Raw genomic sequence first — 22,658 nt, forward strand, 5'->3', positions numbered from 1 at the left:
TCTAGCTGACGTAACTATTAGAAATTATTTTCGTTAAGGTAAATTATTGTAGTCGGGTTGATGTGGTGATATAAATAATTCATTTGACTTTAATAAACGAGTTAATTCAGTTCTTACCATAAACACATTTTTAGATTAGCAAAACATTTTATAGTGTAAGAAGAAAACTTGATCTCAAAACTGACCTCCAAGGCAAACAGCATAAAACCGAATAAAAATAACTAAAGCAATACAATTGCAAATTCTAATTTCTTTGAAAAATTCGTTTGTAGAAATTGTTACAAAGTAGAAAACTAATTGAAACTGTTGTGTGCATTGTTGGGTGGCACAAACTCACTCGATGGCACTTATAAGCTAAAGCTGAAAATTAAATCTGCTCTCTCTTAATAAGCTGTCGCAACAATAAAGCGTCGAATTATGGAACAATCCAAATGCATGTCTAGATCGGGATAATTTTAATGCCAGTCAAATCGAACTTGTCATTCTTTCCAAAAGAAAATGTCCATATACTCACTACGTTCTTCTCTTCGTTGCCAAAAGCCAAACAGTAGCAATAAATGTTTCTTTCTCCAGCAGCACTGCAGCTGCGACCTGCTTTCATCAAGTGCTTCCCTGAAAAACCCCGATAGCTGTCTGAAAATATTGCATTTTATATCAGCAAAGCGCGATTAATATTGCATCACCTACATATAACGTATTTTTTAAAGGCAGCAAAATGTAAAGCTCCCCACCCCTTCCCCCTCTGAATTCTTCTTCAAAATTACAGTGAGAAAGATCTGCAGTGTCGTTTTTTATGAAAAAACAAACTTTATAAATTAGACGCATTTTATTGTGAGGGTATATAAAAGACACTGTTTGGAGACGGCCTGGTCTCAGGCTTCATTAAATGTTTATTGTCAGTTCGGCAGAGTAAAAAAAAAAAGCATAGCCTTTCATAGCATTTGCTTCTGTTTTGAGGGAATCATTTCGTATGATATAGCTATTATAGGCAGATATAGATTCGCAGAATTGAGTTCAGATGGAGATCTAATGTAATGCTCATGTTACCTCATTTAGCAGACACGTGCCCGGCCAAAAATTCCATCTGTTTGACACACTAACATCCCATTAGGGCGCCGATAACAATTACCGAGCTTTTTAATTAGTGTCTTGTTGTATTCCGTTTATTAATTTTCCAAACCACAGAGCATGAATTATTTAATAAACCGTAGTAATAGTATTTAAATTTAATGCTCAAGTAGAATCATGGCCGAAATTGTGCGACATTTATTAAAAAGTGTCTAATATTATTTAGTTATTATTACTGTTTATTGTTATTATTGTTATTATTATCATCATTATAGACCGCGTCTTGTCCTTTATTTACTATTTTGTCTGCAATGTATTCTGGTAAACTTAAGACGTTTTCTTGTTAACAGTTAAAAACTTGAATTTCGTGGTAATGATTTGTTTTTGCTGGTCTAACGGAATGCACGGTCTAGACTGAGAATTCCAGATCATGGAAATGAAGAAAAATAAAATGTATAAATAATGCATGTTTCCAGAGTAATGACTGTATATCAAAGATATGCGCTAAGGAAGCCAATCAAACCACTGTAAGTGAAAGAAAGAAAGAAAGAAAGAAAGAAAGAAAGAAAGAAAGAAAGAAAGAAAGAAAGAAAGAAAGAAAGAAAGAAATTTTATTGGATCGATTTTCTCTTTCAAATCAAACGATGATTGGAATAATAGTGGGTTAATGTTTTCCGCCATTGTATGTTAATGATATATAACGTTTTAATTATGACATAAAACTTTCTGGGTTCATCGTTTCGCCGTTTCTTTTTTTTTTTTTTTATTAGTATTTACCGACAACTTTATGTAGGCTATTTTGGATTTAACTGTGCAGAGCACTATTTAAAAAAAAAACATAACATATGTAGACAACAGTGGGTGGGTGCTGATAATTTTGAATTCTAATAAAAATACATACATTTTACATTCCTCGTTGATATGTAAATGTAAATAAAAAGCTGTGAATGAGAACGAAAAATGTGTCTGTTTGTACTGTAGAATAAGATCCCCATCCAATAAACCTCAATGACAGCCTCGACTTTGATTTTCCATCGTTTATTAGAAGATTGCCGGGACATGTGTCCCTGCAGCTGGATTTGGCTTACAGAATGGAGAAAAGTTTAGATGATAAGATGGTAAGACAGCAGACTGTTGGACAGGTGCACAGGTATGACAGAGTGAGGCGTCTCGTGACGCGCACGTGGCCGCTGTTTGTAAACATACTTGTGCACAAAATAAAAATCATTACAACTTTTTCAGGAACAATTAACACGACAAACAACGTTGTGTCTTTATGTGAAAACAGGCATTAAACAGTGACTTACACCATCCACAAAGGTCTACCAGTAGATACTCTATGTAGTGCTTGTTTTTTCTTTTTTCTTTTTTTTCTTTCAATGCATAGAATGTTTGCACTGCAAACCAAAGTATACAAACCAACGAAATTATATTTTAGTACAATTTTCCTTAAGAATGTAGGTGTAATCATCTTTATCATGCGAGTTAACTAATATCCGCAGAGGAAGAATTCTGATTAGCCAAAATAATCATTATAATAAAAAATTAACAGAAAATAAAAAATCGGCAATTGAGTTTTGCACGGTGAGCAAGTGTCATTTGTACGTAAATCCACATATATATACAAAAGCATTTGAATATATCTAACCAATCTAAATAACAGTAGATTTCAGTGCAATTTCAACAAATACGAGCGGTGGTTGCCACCTTTATTATTTAAAAGGGACTGTGTATAATTTTCTTTTCCTACTGTGTATTCATCAGAGCAGACCTTTGAAACACTGAATGATCACATTATAGTTCATCAGCAAGACTGTGAAAGAGGGATCTGCTTTAAACACATTTAATAATCAAAAATATAGCAGTTCCCTGTACGAATGAATAAATACACAAATATGCCGAACAAAAATAAATACATAAATAAATAAATTAGGATAGAGTTAAACTATGAGGTAATCCATAAATGGCTATTTTTCACCATTCGTCGCGGGGAGGTGGGGGGCAGAGCTGGGTGTATCTAAGTAGAGTTGAACCGCAGAAAAGTAGTTCATCTGGATTACCTGTTATTTGCATACTTCACATTCACCAGTACAGTGAAAAGAAACACGAGTTGTGTAAATAAAACGGTACTAATCATGAGCACACGCGCATTTGAGCCAAAGCGATGATCCTTGGTCCCCAAAAGTCCTATTCGTTTTGTTTTCTCCTAGAAGTAAAGTCCATCAGTGAGTCGCGGAAAATTTCAACCTCTTCTGTTTTTGTCTTTGGTTGCAAAACCATACTCGCACCACGTTCTTTTTGAGGTCCAATTTCTCAGCTATAGCCGCGATTTTCTCCGACGACGGCCGGGGCTGCACCGCGAAATACGCCTCTAGAGATCGCTTCTCCGGGGCCGCTATGGAGGTCCGCTTGCGCTTCTTCTCACTGCCGTTGAAAATGTCGGGTTTGCTCATTTTCTCGCGCTGGGCGCCCTCGGCCTCCTCCAGCCACGCCTGGAGGATGGGTTTGAGCGCAATCATGTTGTTGTGCGACAGAGTTAGAGACTCGAAGCGACAAATGGTACTTTGGCTCAGGCAGCCCACGCCTGGGATCTTCAGGTTGGCCAGCGCGCCCCCCACGTCCGCCTGAGTCACCCCGAGTTTGATCCGCCGCTGTTTGAAGCGTTCAGCGAACGCCTCCAGCTCCCTCGGGTCCGTGTCCGAGTCGTTAATGGAGGGCAGTCCGTTGTTGGCGAGTCCCGGCGCGCACTGGTGCGCACCGCCGTGGTGGCCCGGTAAGAGGCCGTGGTGCGTGAGCGGAGAATTCATGTTCATAGCAGCCTGGTGGGACAGGTGCGTGAGCCCGTGCATGTGGGAGTGCGGGTGGGCCGATGTGGAGATCAAGCCCCCGCCGCCGCCGCCTCCTCCGCCGCCTCCGCCGGACCCCTCGTGCGCGCTGGGCATGAGCGCGAGCGACGGCGAGCCGATGTGCTCCATGAGGTCTGCCGGCTCCAGGTTCTGGTGGTGGTGGTGATGGTGGTGGTGGTGGTGGGCGAGTGGCACGGTGGAGGCAGACGAGCATGGCACGGTGTTCATCGTGTGGTACGTGGCGTCGGGCTTGAACGGGTGACTCTTACCCTGGGACACCGCGATGTCCACGGCCGCCAGAGCTTCGGCGCGGGCCAGGAGCGTCTCATCCAGACTGGTGAAGATGTTGCTCTGGAGCTTTTAGAGTCGGAGAGACGAGAGGGAAAGACAGAGAAAGAGAATGAAAGAAGAGATGTCAGCTGGGGAATAGTGTCAACACACATAACACAGAGAATATTCCTTTTAAGGAGCTTCCAGTCATAAAAATGTATACAAAAAAGGCTGGAGCCTGAGCCTTCAGTGAGCATGCCTTCAGAAAAGATCACAGGCGTGCAGATGATTGCTGTGGAATACATGAAAAAAACATTAAGGCGGTGTATGCGCCTCCAGCGCTCCTCCTCGCGCGCGCAGGAGAAGAACGCGGGAGGAGAAACGTAGAAGTTTTGGAGCTCGTTTACCTGTGGAGTCTGCAGGCAGGCTCTCCGGATCGCCTCCGAGCTCGAGTGCAGAGTTGTGTACTTGTGCTCCGGTAAGCTGTGATGCATGGCGAAATGAGTCTGTTTGCTGTTCATGGACATCATGTTTGCGCGGGATCCGGCGCAGATCAAATGCGCGAAAAGCAAAGCGAGAGTCCGGCGGCGCCTCTTCTGGCGTCTCACAGCAGTCAGGCGGATGCGGTAGCGCTCGGCTGCTGATGCTACAGAGGAGATGCCCGCAGTGTGTTTGTGCGTGTGTGTGTATGTCTCTCTCTCTCTGTGTATGGCTGTGCTGTGTGTGGATGAGGAGCGCTCTTACACCTGAGTCCCTCACATCTCGTCCGCCAGCCTTGCCTATTCTCGCGAGACGAGCGCGATTGACTCACTTCTCCTCTCCTCTCCTCTCATCTCATCTCATCGCGCCCCTTCGCCTCTCATGTCCTCCTCGAACTGTAAATCGGCCTAACGACGGTGAGGGGGGCTTCCTTCCATACCTGTGGATTCTGCGCGCATGCGCGCTGTCGCCACCGATTTAGAATGTTGTGGCTTTAAACGTTGTGACAATGGAACCGCTAAAGTTCCATATGCAAATGAGGGCTGGATTTTTATGTTTTAAAGCACATTAAATAAAAAATATGTCTAAAGCAATATTTTAAGATAATTATTAATTATAATTATGTGTGTGTGTGTGTGTGTGTGTGTGTGTGTTTTTTAATCATATTAAAATGTTTACAATCAGCATAATTGTTCTTATATGAATCAATAAAATCAATTCAAATCTAAAGGAAATATATAAATATAGTTAAACAGGGAAATAAAAAAAGTTAAGTGACACAGAGCCAAGTATGTTGACCCATACTCGTAATTCATGCTCTGCATTTAACCAGTTTAATGTAATCAATTTAAGTTTATTTTGAAAATTGTTTGCATGTATAAAAATAATAGACTTTGAATATTTCAGAAGAATTTACAAGCCTGGGTATTTAAATTTAGCTAATTTAATCAGGCTTATTTATTAAGCAACGTGAATCGTGTTTCTATTAAATTAAATAAACGGAAAGAAAAACGAATAAAACAAATAACGAAGATAGTTTTGGACATTTCATATAAAGGCTAAGCATTCATTACACATTACCTAAATATGACATTTCTAAACATCAAAATATAATCTGTTCGTATTTATATCAATTTCCGAAGCGGAATTTTTATATGAATATTTAAATATCCCTCACGTTAACGCGAGTCATTGTGACAGTGTCTTGATTGATTACGCAACTATCATGTATATTTCACTAAACTCTAATCACGGCATGAATTTTTAATCGCCTAACACTTCTAGTTGTTAGGCGCTAATGAAGTGTTAATTCACGTGCATTAATTAATTCTTCAAAAGACTGAAGAAGTATCCTGGTGACGACACAGGAATAATTCACTGTTAAACACAGAAAGACATGTTTTTGCATGCACTATTAAAATTAAATTAAAATTATGACAATTACATTGTTTGTCATAACACTAAATCATGAATTGAAAATGAAACCATGCATACAACAGTGTTGTTTTATTTAGACAACATCCAAATACATAAACATTTGTGTAAATATTTGAAAAATAGAAAAAAATGACAATATTTTCCAACCTTATGCAGAAATATCATTTATTGTTTCCAGTGTTCAAATACAGAATTATTTAGATGCCTCATCATTCTGTACAACCACAAAAGCATTGCAATTCCATAGGAAAAAAAATCTGTTTAATTTCAAGAGAAAAGCATAATGTTAACACCTTATCCCCTCAGGATACTGAAAAGGTTTTTATAACATACAGTAACATCATCCAGCACACACTACTTTCATAATAATGAACAGTGAGGCAAATTCATAATAAAAAAACCCTGATGGAAAAGAAAGGCTGTTAAATCTCTTTGAACTCCTAAAAAGTTACTGTGAAGTAACCCACTGAATTAGATCAAAATAGAGACCATGCTGGAAAATACTTCTGCTTCTACTTTAGTTTTGAGAGTTTCGATGGACTGGAGATGGACGATCCTGGGGGACACTTGCGTTTGGTGCGCTGTGTGGGATTTTCCATCATAACTCCAGCTCTGTCACTGAACTCAACAACTGAAGACCCTTCCTCACAAGCCGTAGCTGCATCACAATGGGTGCTCTCCTGAGTCAAAGATGCAGTTTGGTGCTCTCTTGCTGTTCCAGGATCAGCCAAGAGGTTGCTGCAGAAATCCAGTTCTGGTATTTGAGTGGCATCAAAGTCTGGAGATTGTGATGAAGATGATGATGATGAAGATGCCGGAGGTAGGTGATAAGCTTGACTGCTGGAGCTCTCCCCTTCAGCCATCATAGAGTCCAACTCAGAGATCTTGTCCAAGTACGCTGCATCCATACAAGCTTCGCTGATACCCACAGGGTCCTCGGAGCACTTGAACTCCTCTCTATTTTCATCCAAACAGGGAAGATCAGGTCCACAGTCCATCCAGCCTCCACACAAGACCTCTTTGTTCAAATTCACAGTGGTTTTCTCACCAAAAGAAGCACCTTTGTTGATCTGGAAGGAGCCTGGGCTTTGATTGACTGATGATGAACTGGTTGAACCCTGGCAATCATCAAAACTGAGTCTTCTCAGGTAAGTGAGAGGTTTGAGACCTAACTTTCGGTCACTACAAACCGCAGCAGGACTCTTCAAGCTGAGAGATCTGAGAGCCGAGGAGGGCGTAGAGGGAACCGTAATGTCTTTGAGTCCATCATTCTGTGGAGTCAAGGTCCCTCCTAGAAAACCCACATCAGATGTTGTCAGGAGCTGCCCATGGTTGTTTGGCAGCTCTGAACACTTTCGGTCCAGGTCTGTGCAAACAGAAGTTTCCTCCATTTCACTCAGGCTCCTTCGCATCAGGGCGATTCTTTCAATCCCTCCGTTTGGAGTCCCTCCAGAGGCAGCGTTTGAACAAACTCCTTCTTCATATTTAGGATTGTCCCTCTGGTTCTGGGCTTCAAGCTCTTCGATGTATTTATCACTGCGCTCCAGAGCTCTTTTCAGCTGTGCCACGTCCCGCTCATACTGATGAATTTTAGCCTCAAGAGCTGCGACTGTATACCTGCCAAACCTTGATGGAAATTGAGACAAAACACAAATTAGATCAGTTTTGTACATCTGAGTTAATAATACTTTGTACGATTTCTTCTTGTAATTTTTTGAAGTGGGTACACCTCACCAGCATTATAATATGAACATTTCGCTTACTTTTGAGGAGATCTGCTGTCCACTTCGGCTTTCAGGCGCATATTTTCCTGGATTAAGTCAAAAATTTGGGACCGCAAAGTTTTGTTAGCCTGAGGGAGAGAAACATGTTGCTTTCAGAAGAGTTTTTTTTTTTATATATAAGCACAGAACACAAATAACACTATTTCCCATATTTCCAGTGGTCAGTGAAAATTCATCCAGATATAGATATAAATATATATAGACATACATACACACACACATATAATCCCATGGTTTTCTATGCACATTTAAATAACAGTTATTATATTCATATTTTATTATTAAGTATGCACATCTATTCATCCATTATAAAAACCACAAATTTTAAAATAGTTTAATAATGCCAAATGAGACATTAAATGTCTCACATGAAAGAAACAAACTTAATTTCATATATTTTCCCAGAATGCACTACAGAATATTTGAAAACAGAAAATGTGCATTATTCACAGGAATAATGATAAACAACAAGAGACTGCCTGACATATTATAGCTTCAGTTAAATGACCAAATGAGCACAGTCAATGCATAGTATATTAAAATGGCTAAATTATGGGATTAGATTTATTTATGCACTATTTTGACCCATTTTTATTGTATGTTTAAAAAAGCAATTACATTCATACTTCTTTTAGCCTTTCGAGGTCCTGCTTGACCTTCCTGTAGAGGTCATTGGTAGCTCTCAGCTTATTGGCCGATTCCTCCAGAGCACTCGGGTCGACAGTACTGGTTTCAGTCTGAGGAACCAAGACCGTGGTCGGTTCCACAGCCGTCTTAAGTTGCATCTCAAGGCTCAGGTTTTTGCTTTTCAAGTCCTCGTTCTGTTTCAAAAGGGTTTCGATTTCATCCTGTAAGACAGATGATTCATAAACTCAGTGAATGTGAATCTTCCTGGCTTTCAAGTCAAGTCAAGTCTGCTTTATTGTCAATTTCCACATGTACAGTACATACATACAGAGAATCGAAATTTCGTTACTCTCAGACCCCGGTGCATACAGATAACATTAACATTAAAGCCTAAAAATCTAGATCAAATATAAAATGTAGATACAACTATACAATAAGGGAATGTAAAATAAGGCATATAATAAAATTAAAAATAAAGTTAAATAAAGCAGCGCAAGGCAAATGACAGATAGAGTGCCAATCAATGAAGTGAACAACAGTGCAGATGAAAGATTTTTAGTGCACAAAAAAAAAAAAACCTTATTAAGTCTGATTAAAGTGACAAGTGACAAAGGGCTCAAGAGCAGTTATTTTATTTGACTGACTGATGAGGTAGTGGAATGACGTCAGTTCCATGCTTTCATTGCATAGTTAGGACAATTTCTAACAGGCACACTGTGTCAAATTTAGAGTTTCATGTAAGTGTGCCAGTTATAATGAGGCCCAGATGGAATGGACCAGATTTTGTTTTAAATTGTTTTAATTTATTTTTAGAGGGAAGTCTGCAGAATTTTTTGCAATGGATTTAAACATGGCAAAATGGGTATTCCACTAAATTATACAGTTAATATCAACATAAAATTGTGTTCATCGAATATTTTCATTTTGTGTTTGACTAGGAAGTACCTCGTATTCTCTTAAAAGCAGCTCTCCTCGAGTCTTTCGGAGGCGTCTCTTCACAGAATCTCTCTCACTGGACTCACAGTCAGTTGTGGCTCCTGTGAACACATATACACAAAGGAACACATTTCATTACACTCACCATCCCACAATAACACTTAGTTCTACATCTTTGCATTTCAAAAACAACAATATATGACTGCTGAGGTCAGCTGACATTACCAATGATTTCTCTGCAGGGGTTTTCTGGGGTGATGGCCACTCTACAGGTGGGACACTGACTGCTCTTCTCCAGCCACACTTTGATGCAGTTGGAGCAGAACACATGGTTGTTGCAGCAAATGACCGGCTGACGGACCTTTGAGGTGTAGATCAGAACAAACCAACAGGTAAATGCAAAGTAATGACTTGTAATATTATTGAATCTTACAGAATCATTAGAAACAAAAAAGGACAGGTGCATATATGTGTGTGTGTGTGTGTGTGTGTGGCATAGCATGTCAATTTTCCCTGCCCATTTTAAACTCACACCATTCAGATCAGGTGATGCATGTCAAGTACTGGGTTTGCAAATGTTTTAAATAGATTGAAGTGACTGAATCTTAAACAACTTTAAGGCTCCTATATTATCTGGCCCATTTTATTTCATCACTCTCTATCATGAATATTTCGGGAATTAAATGACTACATAAAATGCAACCATATACAGTCAGAATAAGTCGTTGCAGAATAAGTCTTGCGTTGCATTATATTAAGTATAAATGTAGGCCTGTAATAGAAATTGTATAATTCAACAAAGAAGAAACATGAAGTTCACGCGCACACTGCACGACTCTTGTTTGTTTTTCTTCTGCCGTGTATTTATAGTTTTTTAAAAGTTTTTTACCTTTCCGAGGCAAATCTGACAGGATATCGGTAAAGTCAGTGAAAGAGTAACGTTTTGAAAACTTTGCGCCATGATTTAGTCTTCACACGTGAAACATGATCCAAAACTCCCTCCAACAGAAACAAAGCAACGAGCAGTGCACGCGACTACGGCAAGCGAAGCGGACAAATCTACTATAACGAAACGCGTTCTCACTGCGGTTAACGCTGAAGAAATGATTAATGCGTTTCTGAAGTAACGTTATTTGTTCAAAGTTCTTATGTTATAAATCTTGACTTTATATATTTTTTGGTCGAAGCGAATTCAAAAGTAATTAATAGGCTATATTAATACTCCGGGACAGAATCTCATATTTTCTGTTAAAAAAAGAATGGCAATGCATGCTTTCAGTAACCATTAACAACAATAACAATTATAAGAATAATATATACAAGTTAAAATTATTATTATTAGTAGATAATAATTAGTACATAATTAGATTAGTGGATGTAATATTAGTAGATAATAATAATCATCATCATCATCATCATCTGTGTTGTTGTTGGTGGTGTTCTTGTTGGTGTTAGGTATATTTTATGTATTTGATCAAATCTTGAATCACAGGCTGATGTCTGAATGTTTAGATTGAGATCCATTTCAATTTCATTTTGAATGGGATAGCTATCTATGCAAAACAATGTATAAAGTAATCAAATGTCTTAATAACAATTAAAAAGTCAATTTATGTGTATTTTCTAATATTCAAAATACTCTTTGATGTAAAAACCTGTTCTGTGGATGCATCTTGCCTCTTTTTTTAAGAGTTTTATCACAAAAGGGCAAACCTATATAGGTTTTATTTCGTTTTTATTTGATCTCATAATTCATTGGTCATTGCCAAATGATGGCTTTATTATCCCATAATGACAGACCCAGTGGCTGAGCGCTTGTGAGATAACTTCATTAGCATCGAACTGATGCAAAACAATGTTGTACATTGATTGCATCAAGCGGACTATTGGTGCTGCGACTACATTACTGTCATTTGTTGCAGGTCTTTCATGTCAACACAGCGCATGGTGACTTCACTTTGTCTAGACTATGAGCAGTCTGACTGTACGCCAGTAGGTCTTAAATGTGGAAGCACTCCTGGAGAGAGATTTTGCACGTGTTTGTGAGCAAAGACCAAACTGCTGAGCATACGCTTACATAATAACAAATTTGCCTTGTTTTCTTATTTTTACAGACCCCCTCCCTCCCCTTTTGTCTCCTGTCAGTGAGATCAGCATCTCAGAAATACACACAAAAATCGCTTGCTACTCACTTTAAAGTTCGTAAGTGGAACAAGAGCTGTGTCAACAAGAGATGTCCATTTCATCACCAAATCTCCATTAAAATGAGTAATCCAGCACAGTGAAAGAAAAAACACCCATGCGGAGATGAGAAGCTCAACGTTCCTTTTGTTAACAGAGACATATGAGTTGATTTGCATTGCTGAAGACTTATTTGTTATATTAAACCCTGATGTTCCAACGTTTGGGGACGGTACAATTTTTTAAAAGCTTTTGAAAGCCTCTTTTGCTCATTAAGGCTGCATTTTTTTAATTTTAAATTAACATTTTTATTTATTTAATTTAAAAACAATTAAAATTCCTTAATTTTCAGCATTATTAGTGTCACTTAATCCTTCAGAAATCATTTTAACATTTCTTAGTATTCTCATGATTATTTCTTATTTTATAAAGAATTTGTTTTGAAAACGAAAAGAAAAACAGCTGCAAAATATATTTGAATTAGAAATCTTTTGTAACATTATAAATGTCTCAATGCTTAAATGTCATTTTTGATCAATTTAATTCACCCCAAACTGAATAAAAGTATTAATTTCTCTCTTTTTTTTTTTAAATCTTTCTGACTCCAAACTTTTGAATGGTAGTGGATATTATGTTATATTATAATTGATGTCAGATTCCTAATGTTTTGATGATTTATGCTACCAAGTACAGTTTTACACAGTGCATGATGGTTATTGTCATAAACATGGCAGTTTACTTAGAAAATCTGCTTAAAGATATTAATTTGCAATTCCACATGAAGTTGTAAAAATCTAGTTCAAATCATATTACTGCAACCTTTGCGATACTCTAAAGATTGCATGTTGCCCACATATGCTCCAGACAATGGTTTGTAATCTTTCCCCCATTAATTGGTGACAGTCAATTAATCACCGCCGGTTGAGGACCGCAGGATCTATTGATCTCATCCGAGGCCTTATTTTTCATCCCTTAAATGACACAGATCAGCACATTTGCCTTAGCTGGGTAATGGAGGGTGGCGAGCCAATGACCCGTGTGTCATGCCTACATGTGTCCCATGCTCCTCCATTGTGAAATGGCATCTTTACCATTTAAGCTGGAAAGGTTTAGACTGCCCTAAGAGCAAGGCACTGGGAGAGGCCTTCCGCCGCTACTCAGCTGACCTTTCTGTTTAAAACTTAATCACTGGCAAGTGCTTACATTAATTAGCCTGTCCTCTCTCTTTCTCTCTCTATCGCCCATCTGACCCCCCCCCCCCCCCCCCACACACACACACACACACCAACATCGTGTCAGTGGCTTGAGAACCAGAATGAGTGTAACCTGCAGTCGTGCAGATCTTGAGGACATTAAGACATTTTCCCCCGCACTCCTGCAGGCTTCATGTATTGATTAGTGTGGCCCCTGACCGCGATCGCTGTGGTGCCAGAGTGTGTGTCATGGAGATGAGGGACCCCTGTTGTCCGCGGGATTCTTTCCTAAGCTCTGGCTCTCTCTCCACAGACACCTTTCATTGCCCTTTCGCAACCCTGCCCTTTAAAAGTCGGTGCCGTATCCGGTTCTTTACGTTTTGCATCATGGATTGAAGCTCACAGCATCTGGAATTATCCATTATGTGTCAGAAACTGTGCTAAAAGCTTGCATAGGAAGAGTAAAAACATCCTTGGAAATGTTCACACCGGATTTGTTCTTGCATCTATCTATCCATCCATCCATCAATTTTTTCTCTGCATATGTTGTTTCAGTTGTTTCTCAATTTTATTTATTTGTAAATTTAGAACTAAAGTTTTTGTTGAATTAACTTGTGAAAATATCTGTACGCACATGGATTCAAGCTAATGGCATCTGATTAAATACATTAAAAAAAAAATATTTTCTCTATGTTTAAATATATAAATTTCCTCTATGTTTAAAAATAGTTTTATATAGTTATCTAGAGTATGTCTTTTTGAAAATGACTGTACACCGAATACAGTTCGTGACTGAGACCCATTGCTCTGTTTCTTTGTACATCTTGATCGGAGGTGGGGCCAATTGTTTGTTCATCCAATCACAGACAGGGACAGTGTTGGGGAAAAATGTTTGGAAACAAGGAGACGGGGCAGCATCTTTACATTTATTTTGAATCATGGATTGAAACTCATTGCATCTGGAATTAATCTGGAATTATCCATTATGTGTCAGAAACTGTACTAAAAGCTTGAATTTTTTTTTTATATTAAAATGCTCAGTTCCAGCTTAAAACACAGGATTGAAACAGAATTATTCTTGCACTTTTGTTTGGTCACACCAGTATTGAAGAAATGACAGACTTCAAATCAGTTAAACATAGAGCTCTACACTTAAGACACCTGTCCCGCCCTCAGAGTCATCTGATTGGACTAAAGATGTCAATTTGCCACATGCTTACATAGACCAACAGTTAAGCACAGATTAAACACAAGAACCCATATCCTGCACAAACGATCCCTAATTGCACTGTAGTCTGCCGAAAACCAGACACACATGAATACATGCATATAAACACTCTTCTAATGGAGAGCGTGGGATGCCACCCCAGTTATTAGTACGAAAGTCTGTTCTCTAGCCGTGCCGCCACCCCCTTCATCTCTCTATTCTCTCCAGCCTCAAATTTATTCTCCTCCGCAGGTGTAGTTTTAGTGGTGGGCCGTGCGTCGCGGTGCTGAGAGGAGCAGCGTGTGGTGATTTTATTGCATTGCCTACAGGCTGCTTCAGCCACACGACTCGCTCGTGCCGCCCCCACCCTTCCACGACGCAGATGAGGCTCCGCTCAGCCCGACGGTGGCTCTGGTACACCCCTCATCCTCCATCCAGCCCTCTCTCAAAGGGCCCCTGGGAGCCGAGGGTGGATTATTATGGAAATACTATCTTCCGCTGGCCCTCTGAAGCACAGCTGGGCAGGGCCATCATTACATGCATTGTGACAATCTGTTCTGGGAAGGGCAAATGTGAACGTCACGGCAGCAGAGATAAGAGTGGCATGCATAGATCACATAAAATGTGTGCCGGATAAAATGCAAAAAACTTAAAAATGACCTCGATAAACTTTTTGCCTCTGGTTTTATTAGGGCTCTCTTGCAGCTGCATCTTACAGGACGCATGTAAATAAGACATCTTCATCTCAAATATTTTATGTTCACCTGTATTATGACCTGTTTCTTTTGCATGGCAGGAGCTCTTGTCTAATGCCGTTGTGTTACAGCGCTGATATAAGTGCAATCTGTGAAGCAAACGTCGCCAGTTTGTGGATGATGTGTCTGTGTATCAATCATAGTCACCGGTCTGAGTGCTGACCAGCCTCTGAGTGATTGCGTTTAGTTCCTTACGAGATATTTCTGCCATGCTTGTTATCAGATTAACCCGCCCACTGAGGCTGATCATTCAGTGCCCAGTAAACGGGGTCAGTCACATCCATCAAATGACTGTACTCACGCTTTCTGCCCCAATCTCCTGTACTTGCTCAAGTAGAGCTTTAGAAATGTAAATAAAACAGTAACATCATAATCACTGACTTGAGTTATAAAATCCTCATTTCATTCATTTGTATTTTTGAAAAATTTGATGAAAGTGGGTGTGGAATTTTCACAATGATCCATTAAAAATGCATAGAACCTCATTACCTTTTGCAGAAGCTGAAAGCTCTTTCTTATAATCTCTTTCTTTTTATATCACTTCTTTTTATATATATTTGCAATATTGGATTCATGGTGGCAGCTTTATGAGTCTAGGATCTGATCTGTTGAATTCAGCCTGTAAAAAACTTTTACAAATGGAGTGTTCAGATGAAATTAATGCTGTATCCCCTCTGATTGATATTATTCTTTGATTAAAATGTATTTATTTATAAAAATGTTGTAACAGTTATCAAAATAATATATATTGTTTTTATAATTTATAATTATTCTTTTATTTTAAACATTGTATGTAGATTTTTTTTAACTGTTTTAAGAGGCTGTTGGAATATTGTAATTTTTTGTAGTTAAATTGTTTTTTATAATAATAAGTTAAACCACAGGAGGATTTAAAATGAATTAGAAAAAAAAAGATTAAAATTATGAAAAAAATGGTTAGTTACAGCAAATGTTAAACAGCCTGTGGTAAAAAATAAATGAATAAATATTTTTTTTTAAATAATAATATTAATAATAATAAATTAATTAAAAATAATAATTGTTTTTAGAATTTACATTTATTTAATATTTTATTTAATTATAATTATACAGTAATTAAAATAAACTACAGTCTGTTGGTATATTCACACCTTGTGTACTTTTAAGAAATTATTTTATTATACCTATAATTTGTCATAGGATGGATTAAAAGGCAAAAAACTAAAGTGAATAAAAATGATTACAAAAAAATCAAAAATGGTTAATCACAAAAACATTAGACATTAAATATACATTTCTAATTATATGTTGATGTAAATTTTAACCTTATATCTTGATGTTGATTAGATAAAGCTAATGGACATGCACCAACCTCCCTTGTGTGAAATCAAAATGAAAAAGTACAACTTTTTAAATTCGCTTCTGTACAGCATGCATATTGACATGCAAAACACACTTCTTGTAATCAAACACACTCTCAGCATTAGGGCTTATTAATTATTAGTGCCAACTTGACTTCATATTGTGCTGCCGGTGGCCTGGTCAATGTTTGTATCGTATTCATCTCCTCTTGCCTGTAGTACTGTATTACTCTCAGCATCTCACTCTCTCTCTTTCTCTCTCCCTCTCTCTCTCTCTCTCTCTCTCTCTCTCTCCCGTACACAAGACCAAAAGTGCAGGCACATCATTTATTGATAAGACAAAAAGAATGTAATGAAATTATCAATGTTCTTGAATTAATTATGAACATGATTAAGAAAGCTAAAATCTCAGGAGCAGAGATCTCATTACCCATTCAGTCTCAGGGATTGCTTTCATTCAGGGAGAGGCAAAAGAAGCTGTCCACCCGGCCCGGCTCGAACAGTCCTCTCTACCCCTGCATGGAGCTCCTCTTTACCCTGATGCTCTGTCCCTGATTTATTCTCCCCGGCCTGCACCGTTCCGTCCCGATGGAGCCAAAAGAGATCTGCGACCGTTTGCACACCGAGAGGTCCTGACCTTCCCTCTCAGACAGCAGCTTCTCACTGGAGGTAAGACACACAAGCTGGTTTTACTGGAGAGCAGCCGCTCCGCTCCACCTTAGTTTGGTGTTTGTCTGGAAAGTAGTGCTGTGAATTGTCTGTTAAAACCAGATGGTTTTGTCCTAATTGTGGATAATTACTTTTCGGCACTGCTATGGAAAACTTTTTGTCTTGTGTTTGTTTATGGAGGGTATGTTGAAAAACTTAAAACTTTAAACTCTAAACGTATTGACTTTTCCTAAATGTAGGAAGTCTTTTGACTGATTTGAATGCGTGTATCATTTAAGGGCCACAGAATGTAAGAGGCCATTCATACAAACTATCTTTAAACGTGTGAAACATTTCAGATAAATTTAAATATTGAGATATATAAAAAATATATGGTTAAGATATATTAAGATATGTATTAAATAAATATTTTTATATTTTTTATATTAAATATATTTTTTAAATTAAATATAAATATGACGTTTAATTATTTATTAATTTGTTCATATAAACATATATATATATATATATATATATATATATATATATATATTATTGTTGTTGTTGTGAAATTGGCATGCTATAAAGGCAAAGTACATTTGTAATGCAGATTTCTATATAAATCACATTGTAAAAATAGGCTAGTTATTAAAATGTCTACTATGGTTTGATGTTTCATATGACCCGATAAAACACTGAATCATTAAAATACTTTTTTTATAATTTTTTTTTAAGTTGCATATTAAGAGTTTCTCCATTTTTCATCAGTTGTCTGTCTCTCCAGTCATTTAATATCTTTGCATTATTATCGTGCCTTTGCTATTTGTTTACACTGCTTGCTTAGTGTGAATCAGAATGCGTCACTTCTGTGGAAAAGAGTGTGAGAATGACAATTGCTAGTTTTTGGTCACATGGGGAAATGTGCACCAGTATATAGGTGTCCCCAAAGGAATGGAGCTGGGGTTTCAGAGTCCCATCTCTCCCAACGTCTCTGTCTTTCTCTCTTCCTGTCTACCTTTCTCATATCCCTGTTTTCTTGCCTCTATTTTTCTTTCTCTCCATCTCTTGTGTCTTCCCATAATCAGGCTCCAACACACACACACACACATTCACTGCAGCACTGCATTGTAAAGCCTCCCATCGGGGAACGGTGTGGAGTTGGCGAAGAACTTGTCGCACTTTCTCAACCGTTTCGAGGTCCTGCAGTAAACATGCATGTCTTTACTGTGACCTTAACAAATAAAAACACACCAAACTCTCATTATTCTTCCAGATAGGAAGGTTTATGTTATTCAGTTTTAGAAAACGTGTGTTTTGCGCACAGCCTCGGTCTCGGTGGAAAAGAAAGCCTCTGGAGGATAATGAGAGCTCTCTGGCCCGAGGATTGATCCGTGTATTGGATCTGCTGTTACTGGATTTTACCCAGCGCTATCGGCCAGCCGTGATGGCCTCGTGATAAGAAGTGCTTACCAAAGGGGAAGCTCCTACAGGGCAGATACGGTTTCTCAGCCGCCCTCAGGGGACCGTCAGCCTCATGCTGCTGAGCTCAGGAGCTTTTTACCTCATCAAGTAAATTCAGACCCTTATCAAGTTACCAAACAGGCCTCTTCCAGTCGAACAAATATTTCTGCCCATTGTCACTGTCAGTGCTAAAAGAGCCGGTCGCATTACTGGACACCTGCTTTTCATTGATAACCCAGGAAATTTGGGAGGTGATGGATTTGTTTGGGTGATTAGGAGAGAACGTAGGGGACTTTATCTCTTTAGCCATCTTAACAGTTTCCAAGTGCATTCTCTGAGTCTGGGAGTCTTTCGTTTTAAGATTCTAATTCATGTAGGATGAGAATTCCCTGATAAAATTATTCCGAATTTACAATCGGGATTGAATGACTTGAAGTTGTTATGTCCTTTAAAGATAATGGTATTGTTGACAAAGCAATCTACATCCTGTAGCGCAGTTTAGTGTGTTCTGGATCTCCAAAAGACCCTAAGCTCTCAGATAATGAAGTGGTCGGTGCATAATGTGCCATCTCCAGAGTTTTTCAGCCCTTCGTCGAAGTGTTTAGGGCCCAGCAGAGAGGCGATGCAGGAGTTTGTCAGCTCCAGTGCTATTAGCCAGGTGGCATCTGGTACCCGCCGCTGCCAGAGGAGGAGGGCCCAGATGGTGCGTTAAGCAGGCTAATTATTTCGACACAAAACTATCGCAGCCCGCCAGGGTCCAGTTTCCCTCTTTTGAATCTTACTCACCGGGCTTTGTTTCGGATCCGCCCTCCCCCTCTTCCAATGAATGTGTCTTTGCGGGGATGAGTAACTGGATCCCGTGAACGGGTGGTAAATTGTGAGCGATGCCATGCAGTGGGAGATGACAGCTGTAATGTTAGTCCGGAGAGGTGTCATGGTACAAAACGCCAGACTGGTGGATAAATGGACAGAGAACATCTTCAAATCTGTCGTACTACCACCTCATGTTCTTGTCATTGTTTTTGGCATTACTCTGTGTCAAACTTTGCTTGGACGTATATTTTTTTAGGAGCTGTTGAACTGTAAGAGTCGTAGCCTAGCATTGTGACTCTCAACTAGGGTCGTGACCTCAAAAATAATCGCTGATAGGATCACTGACAAAAGGGAGAAAATAGTTTTAAAATGCATCAGAACCTAACAACTGTTTAAAAAAATAATAATTTAGGAAGTATGCTTTAAATTAAATTAATTTAGACATATATACGGTTACAAAACATTTGTTTTAAACAAATGCTGTTCTTTTGAACTTTTTATACATTAAGGATTTCATTAAAATATGTATGATGATTTCCACAAAAGTATTAAGCAGCACAACTGTTTTCAACATTGATAATAATCAGAAATGAGCAGCAAATCAGCATATACGAATAATTTCTGAAGATCATGTGACACAGAAGACTGGAGTAATGATGCTGAAAATAATCACAGGAACAAATTACATTTTAAAATATAATCAAATAAATTGTTAAATTCGAATAATATATCACAATCTTTTTACTGCATTTTTCTTTTCTTTCTTTTTTTACAAATGAATGCAGCTTTGATGAGCATATGACTAAGAATAATTAGATGAAACTATTTGTTTCTCAGTATGTTTTATGCAGGGAATAACTGTCTGTCAAGATCACGAAAACAATGAAATTCTAACCAAAACTGTCTATTTTGTCAACAATTAAATTTCAATACATCTCATTTAGCCTTTAGCTCAAATAAATATCAGTACTTGATTTTAAGGCCATTTTGTTAGTTTTTTATACAACCCGAATTCCGGAAAAGTCCGGCCGTTTTTTAAATTTTAATAAAATGAAAACTAAAAGACTTTCAAATCACATGAGCCAATATTTTATTCACAATAGAACATAGATAACATAGCAAATGTTTAAACTGAGAAAGTTTACAATTTTATGCACAAAATGAGCTCATTTCAATTTTGATTTCTGCTACAGGTCTCAAAATAGTTGGGACAGGGCATGTTTACCATGGTGTAGCATCTCCTTTCCTTATTAAAACAGTTTGAAGGCGTCTGGGCATTGAGGCTATGAGTTGCTGGAGTTTTGCTGTTGGAATTTGGTTCCATTCTTGCCTTATATAGATTTCCAGCTGCTGAAGAGTTCGTGGTCGTCTTTGACGTATTTTTTGTTTAATGATGCGCCAAATGTTCTCTATAGGTGAAAGATCTGGACTGCAGGCAGGCCAGGTTAGCACCCGGACTCTTCTACGACGAAGCCATGCTGTTGTTATAGCTGCAGTATGTGGTTTTGCATTGTCCTGCTGAAATAAACAAGGTCTTCCCTGAAATAGACGTTGTTTGGAGGGAAGCATATGTTATCTAAAACCTTTATATACCTTTCAGCATTCACAGAGCCTTCCAAAACATGCAAGCTGCCCATACCGTATGCACTTATGCACCCCCATACCATCAGAGATGCTGGCTTTTGAACTGAACGCTGATAACATGCTGGAAGGTCTCCCTCCTCTTTAGCCCGGAGGACACGGCGTCCGTGATTTCCAACAAGAATGTCAAATTTGGACTCGTCTGACCATAAAACACTATTCCACTTTGAAATAGTCCATTTTAAATGAGCCTTGGCCCACAGGACACGACGGCGCTTCTGGACCATGTTCACATATGGCTTCCTTTTTGCATGATAGAGCTTTATTTGACATCTGCTGATGGCACGGCGGATTGTGTTTACCGACAGTGGTTTCTGAAAGTATTCCTGGGCCCATTTAGTAATGTCATTGACACAATCATGCCGATGAGTGATGCAGTGTCGTCTGAGAGCCCGAAGACCACGGGCATCCAATAAAGGTCTCCGGCCTTGTCCCTTACGCACAGAGATTTCTCCAGTTTCTCTGAATCTTTTGATGATGTTATGCACTGTAGATGATGAGATTTGCAAAGCCTTTGCAATTTGACGTTGAGGAACATTGTTTTTAAATTTTTCCACAATTTTTTTACGCAGTCTTTCACAGATTGCAGAGCCTCTGCCCATCTTTACTTCTGAGAGACTCTGCTTCTCTAAGACAAAGCTTTTATAGCTAATCATGTTACAGACCTGATATCAATTAACTTAATTAATCACTAGATGTTCTCCCAGCTGAATCTTTTCAAAACTGCTTGCTTTTTTAGCCATTTGTTGCCCCCGTGCCAACTTTTTTGAGACCTGTAGCAGGCATTAAATTTTAAATGAGCTAATTAAGTGGATAAAAGTGTAAAATTTCTCAGTTTAAACATTTGCTACGTTATCTATGTTCTATTGTGAATAAAATATTGGCTCATGTGATTTGAAATTCCTTTAGTTTTCATTTTATTAAAATTTAAAAAACGTCCCAACTTTTCCGGAATTCGGGTTGTGCTATATAAATCATTTTCCACTACTGTAATCAACAATAAAAGCAGCAAAAAGGTCTTGATGGGTTATTTAACACAAAGCGCTTACCAAACAATATTTCAGAGCAGAGCAGTGTCAGCAAATAAAAGCATAGTTTTGGCAGTAAATGGTCACCATTTCCCCATTCATTGACCGGGCCGTTACTGTCCAGCGATAGGGCCACTGAGTAATGGGTCAATAAAGGCCAAGTCAGTGCAGAGCACCGGCTATCAGAGCGCCGCAAAAACGCAGAAATACCTCTTGCTTTCCCTTAAGAGACCTCAGACCTCGTCATGTAGTCCAATCCAAAGTCCTTCTCATAATAAGGGTCACTTACTAAGTCAACATTAAAAGCCTATTCCATTAGGAGTCCAAAATTACACGAGACTTTAATGTCTTCAAACACCAGCAGTTAAGAGGGAAACAGCTCGTGTGCATTAGCAACACATGTTGAAATAGTCATGAGATTATTATCCAGTAACATTTTAGTATGTTTGGCAACACAGATGTTTTTATGCATGGCACACATCTGTTTTCAAGTCATGCTTTATAACGGCTCTTTTGGGAGCTGCAGGTTGTAGAAAAACAATATTTACTGCACGCTGAATTTCCACCTTTGAGTTAAACCCTTCATTGATTGTGTATTGGGAGCAGTTGAGACCAGGCCTTTCACGCCACCCCTCTTCCTCCTCCCCCTCCTCATCTTCATCCTCTGGTGGACAGCAACACCTCCACCTCAATAAAGACAAGGTGCAGGCCTCCGACTGATAACCTGCTGACTCCTACATCACAGGTTTCACCTCTGAAATTGAGTCCTACATCGTGATCAATTTGTTGATGTCATGGATGAGTAATGCTGCTTTACACGTTATCCAAAACACACACATGCACTTTAATTAACATACTTACATTGGCCATTTAAGGAAGGGATTCAGTCCATTGCATAGGTTTTCGTATGGTTTAAATTTGATGGATCACAATAAAACCAAAC

The 22,658-nt window shown here is 38.6% G+C and overlaps 2 protein-coding genes and 1 long non-coding RNA gene across 3 annotated transcripts in view; 1 reads left to right on the forward strand and 2 right to left on the reverse strand.

The window, feature by feature from the left end:
* Nucleotides 1-2,415: 2,415 nt before the first annotated feature.
* Nucleotides 2,416-5,112, reverse strand: pou4f1 (POU class 4 homeobox 1). Its single transcript, XM_059570262.1, has 2 exons — nt 4,592-5,112; nt 2,416-4,271 (listed from the first exon to the last, which is right to left on the reverse strand). The coding sequence occupies exons 1-2, from the start codon at nt 4,712-4,714 to the stop codon at nt 3,291-3,293; spliced, it is 1,104 nt and encodes a 367-aa protein (XP_059426245.1). The 5' UTR covers nt 4,715-5,112; the 3' UTR covers nt 2,416-3,290.
* A 1,137-nt stretch (nt 5,113-6,249) lies between these two features.
* obi1 (ORC ubiquitin ligase 1) lies at nt 6,250-10,524 on the reverse strand. Its single transcript, XM_059571711.1, has 6 exons — nt 10,338-10,524; nt 9,674-9,809; nt 9,458-9,549; nt 8,512-8,733; nt 7,865-7,953; nt 6,250-7,727 (listed from the first exon to the last, which is right to left on the reverse strand). The coding sequence occupies exons 1-6, from the start codon at nt 10,407-10,409 to the stop codon at nt 6,614-6,616; spliced, it is 1,725 nt and encodes a 574-aa protein (XP_059427694.1). The 5' UTR covers nt 10,410-10,524; the 3' UTR covers nt 6,250-6,613.
* Nucleotides 9,706-22,658, forward strand: part of LOC132161571 (uncharacterized) — a 39,298-nt gene continuing 26,345 nt past the window's right edge. Inside the window, exon 1 of the long non-coding RNA XR_009438157.1 lies at nt 9,706-9,840. This is a non-coding gene — a long non-coding RNA (uncharacterized LOC132161571). The remainder of the gene's footprint in view (nt 9,841-22,658) is intronic.

This window comes from Carassius carassius, chromosome 17 (genome assembly GCF_963082965.1).
Source record: "Carassius carassius chromosome 17, fCarCar2.1, whole genome shotgun sequence".
NCBI lineage: Eukaryota > Metazoa > Chordata > Actinopteri > Cypriniformes > Cyprinidae > Carassius > Carassius carassius.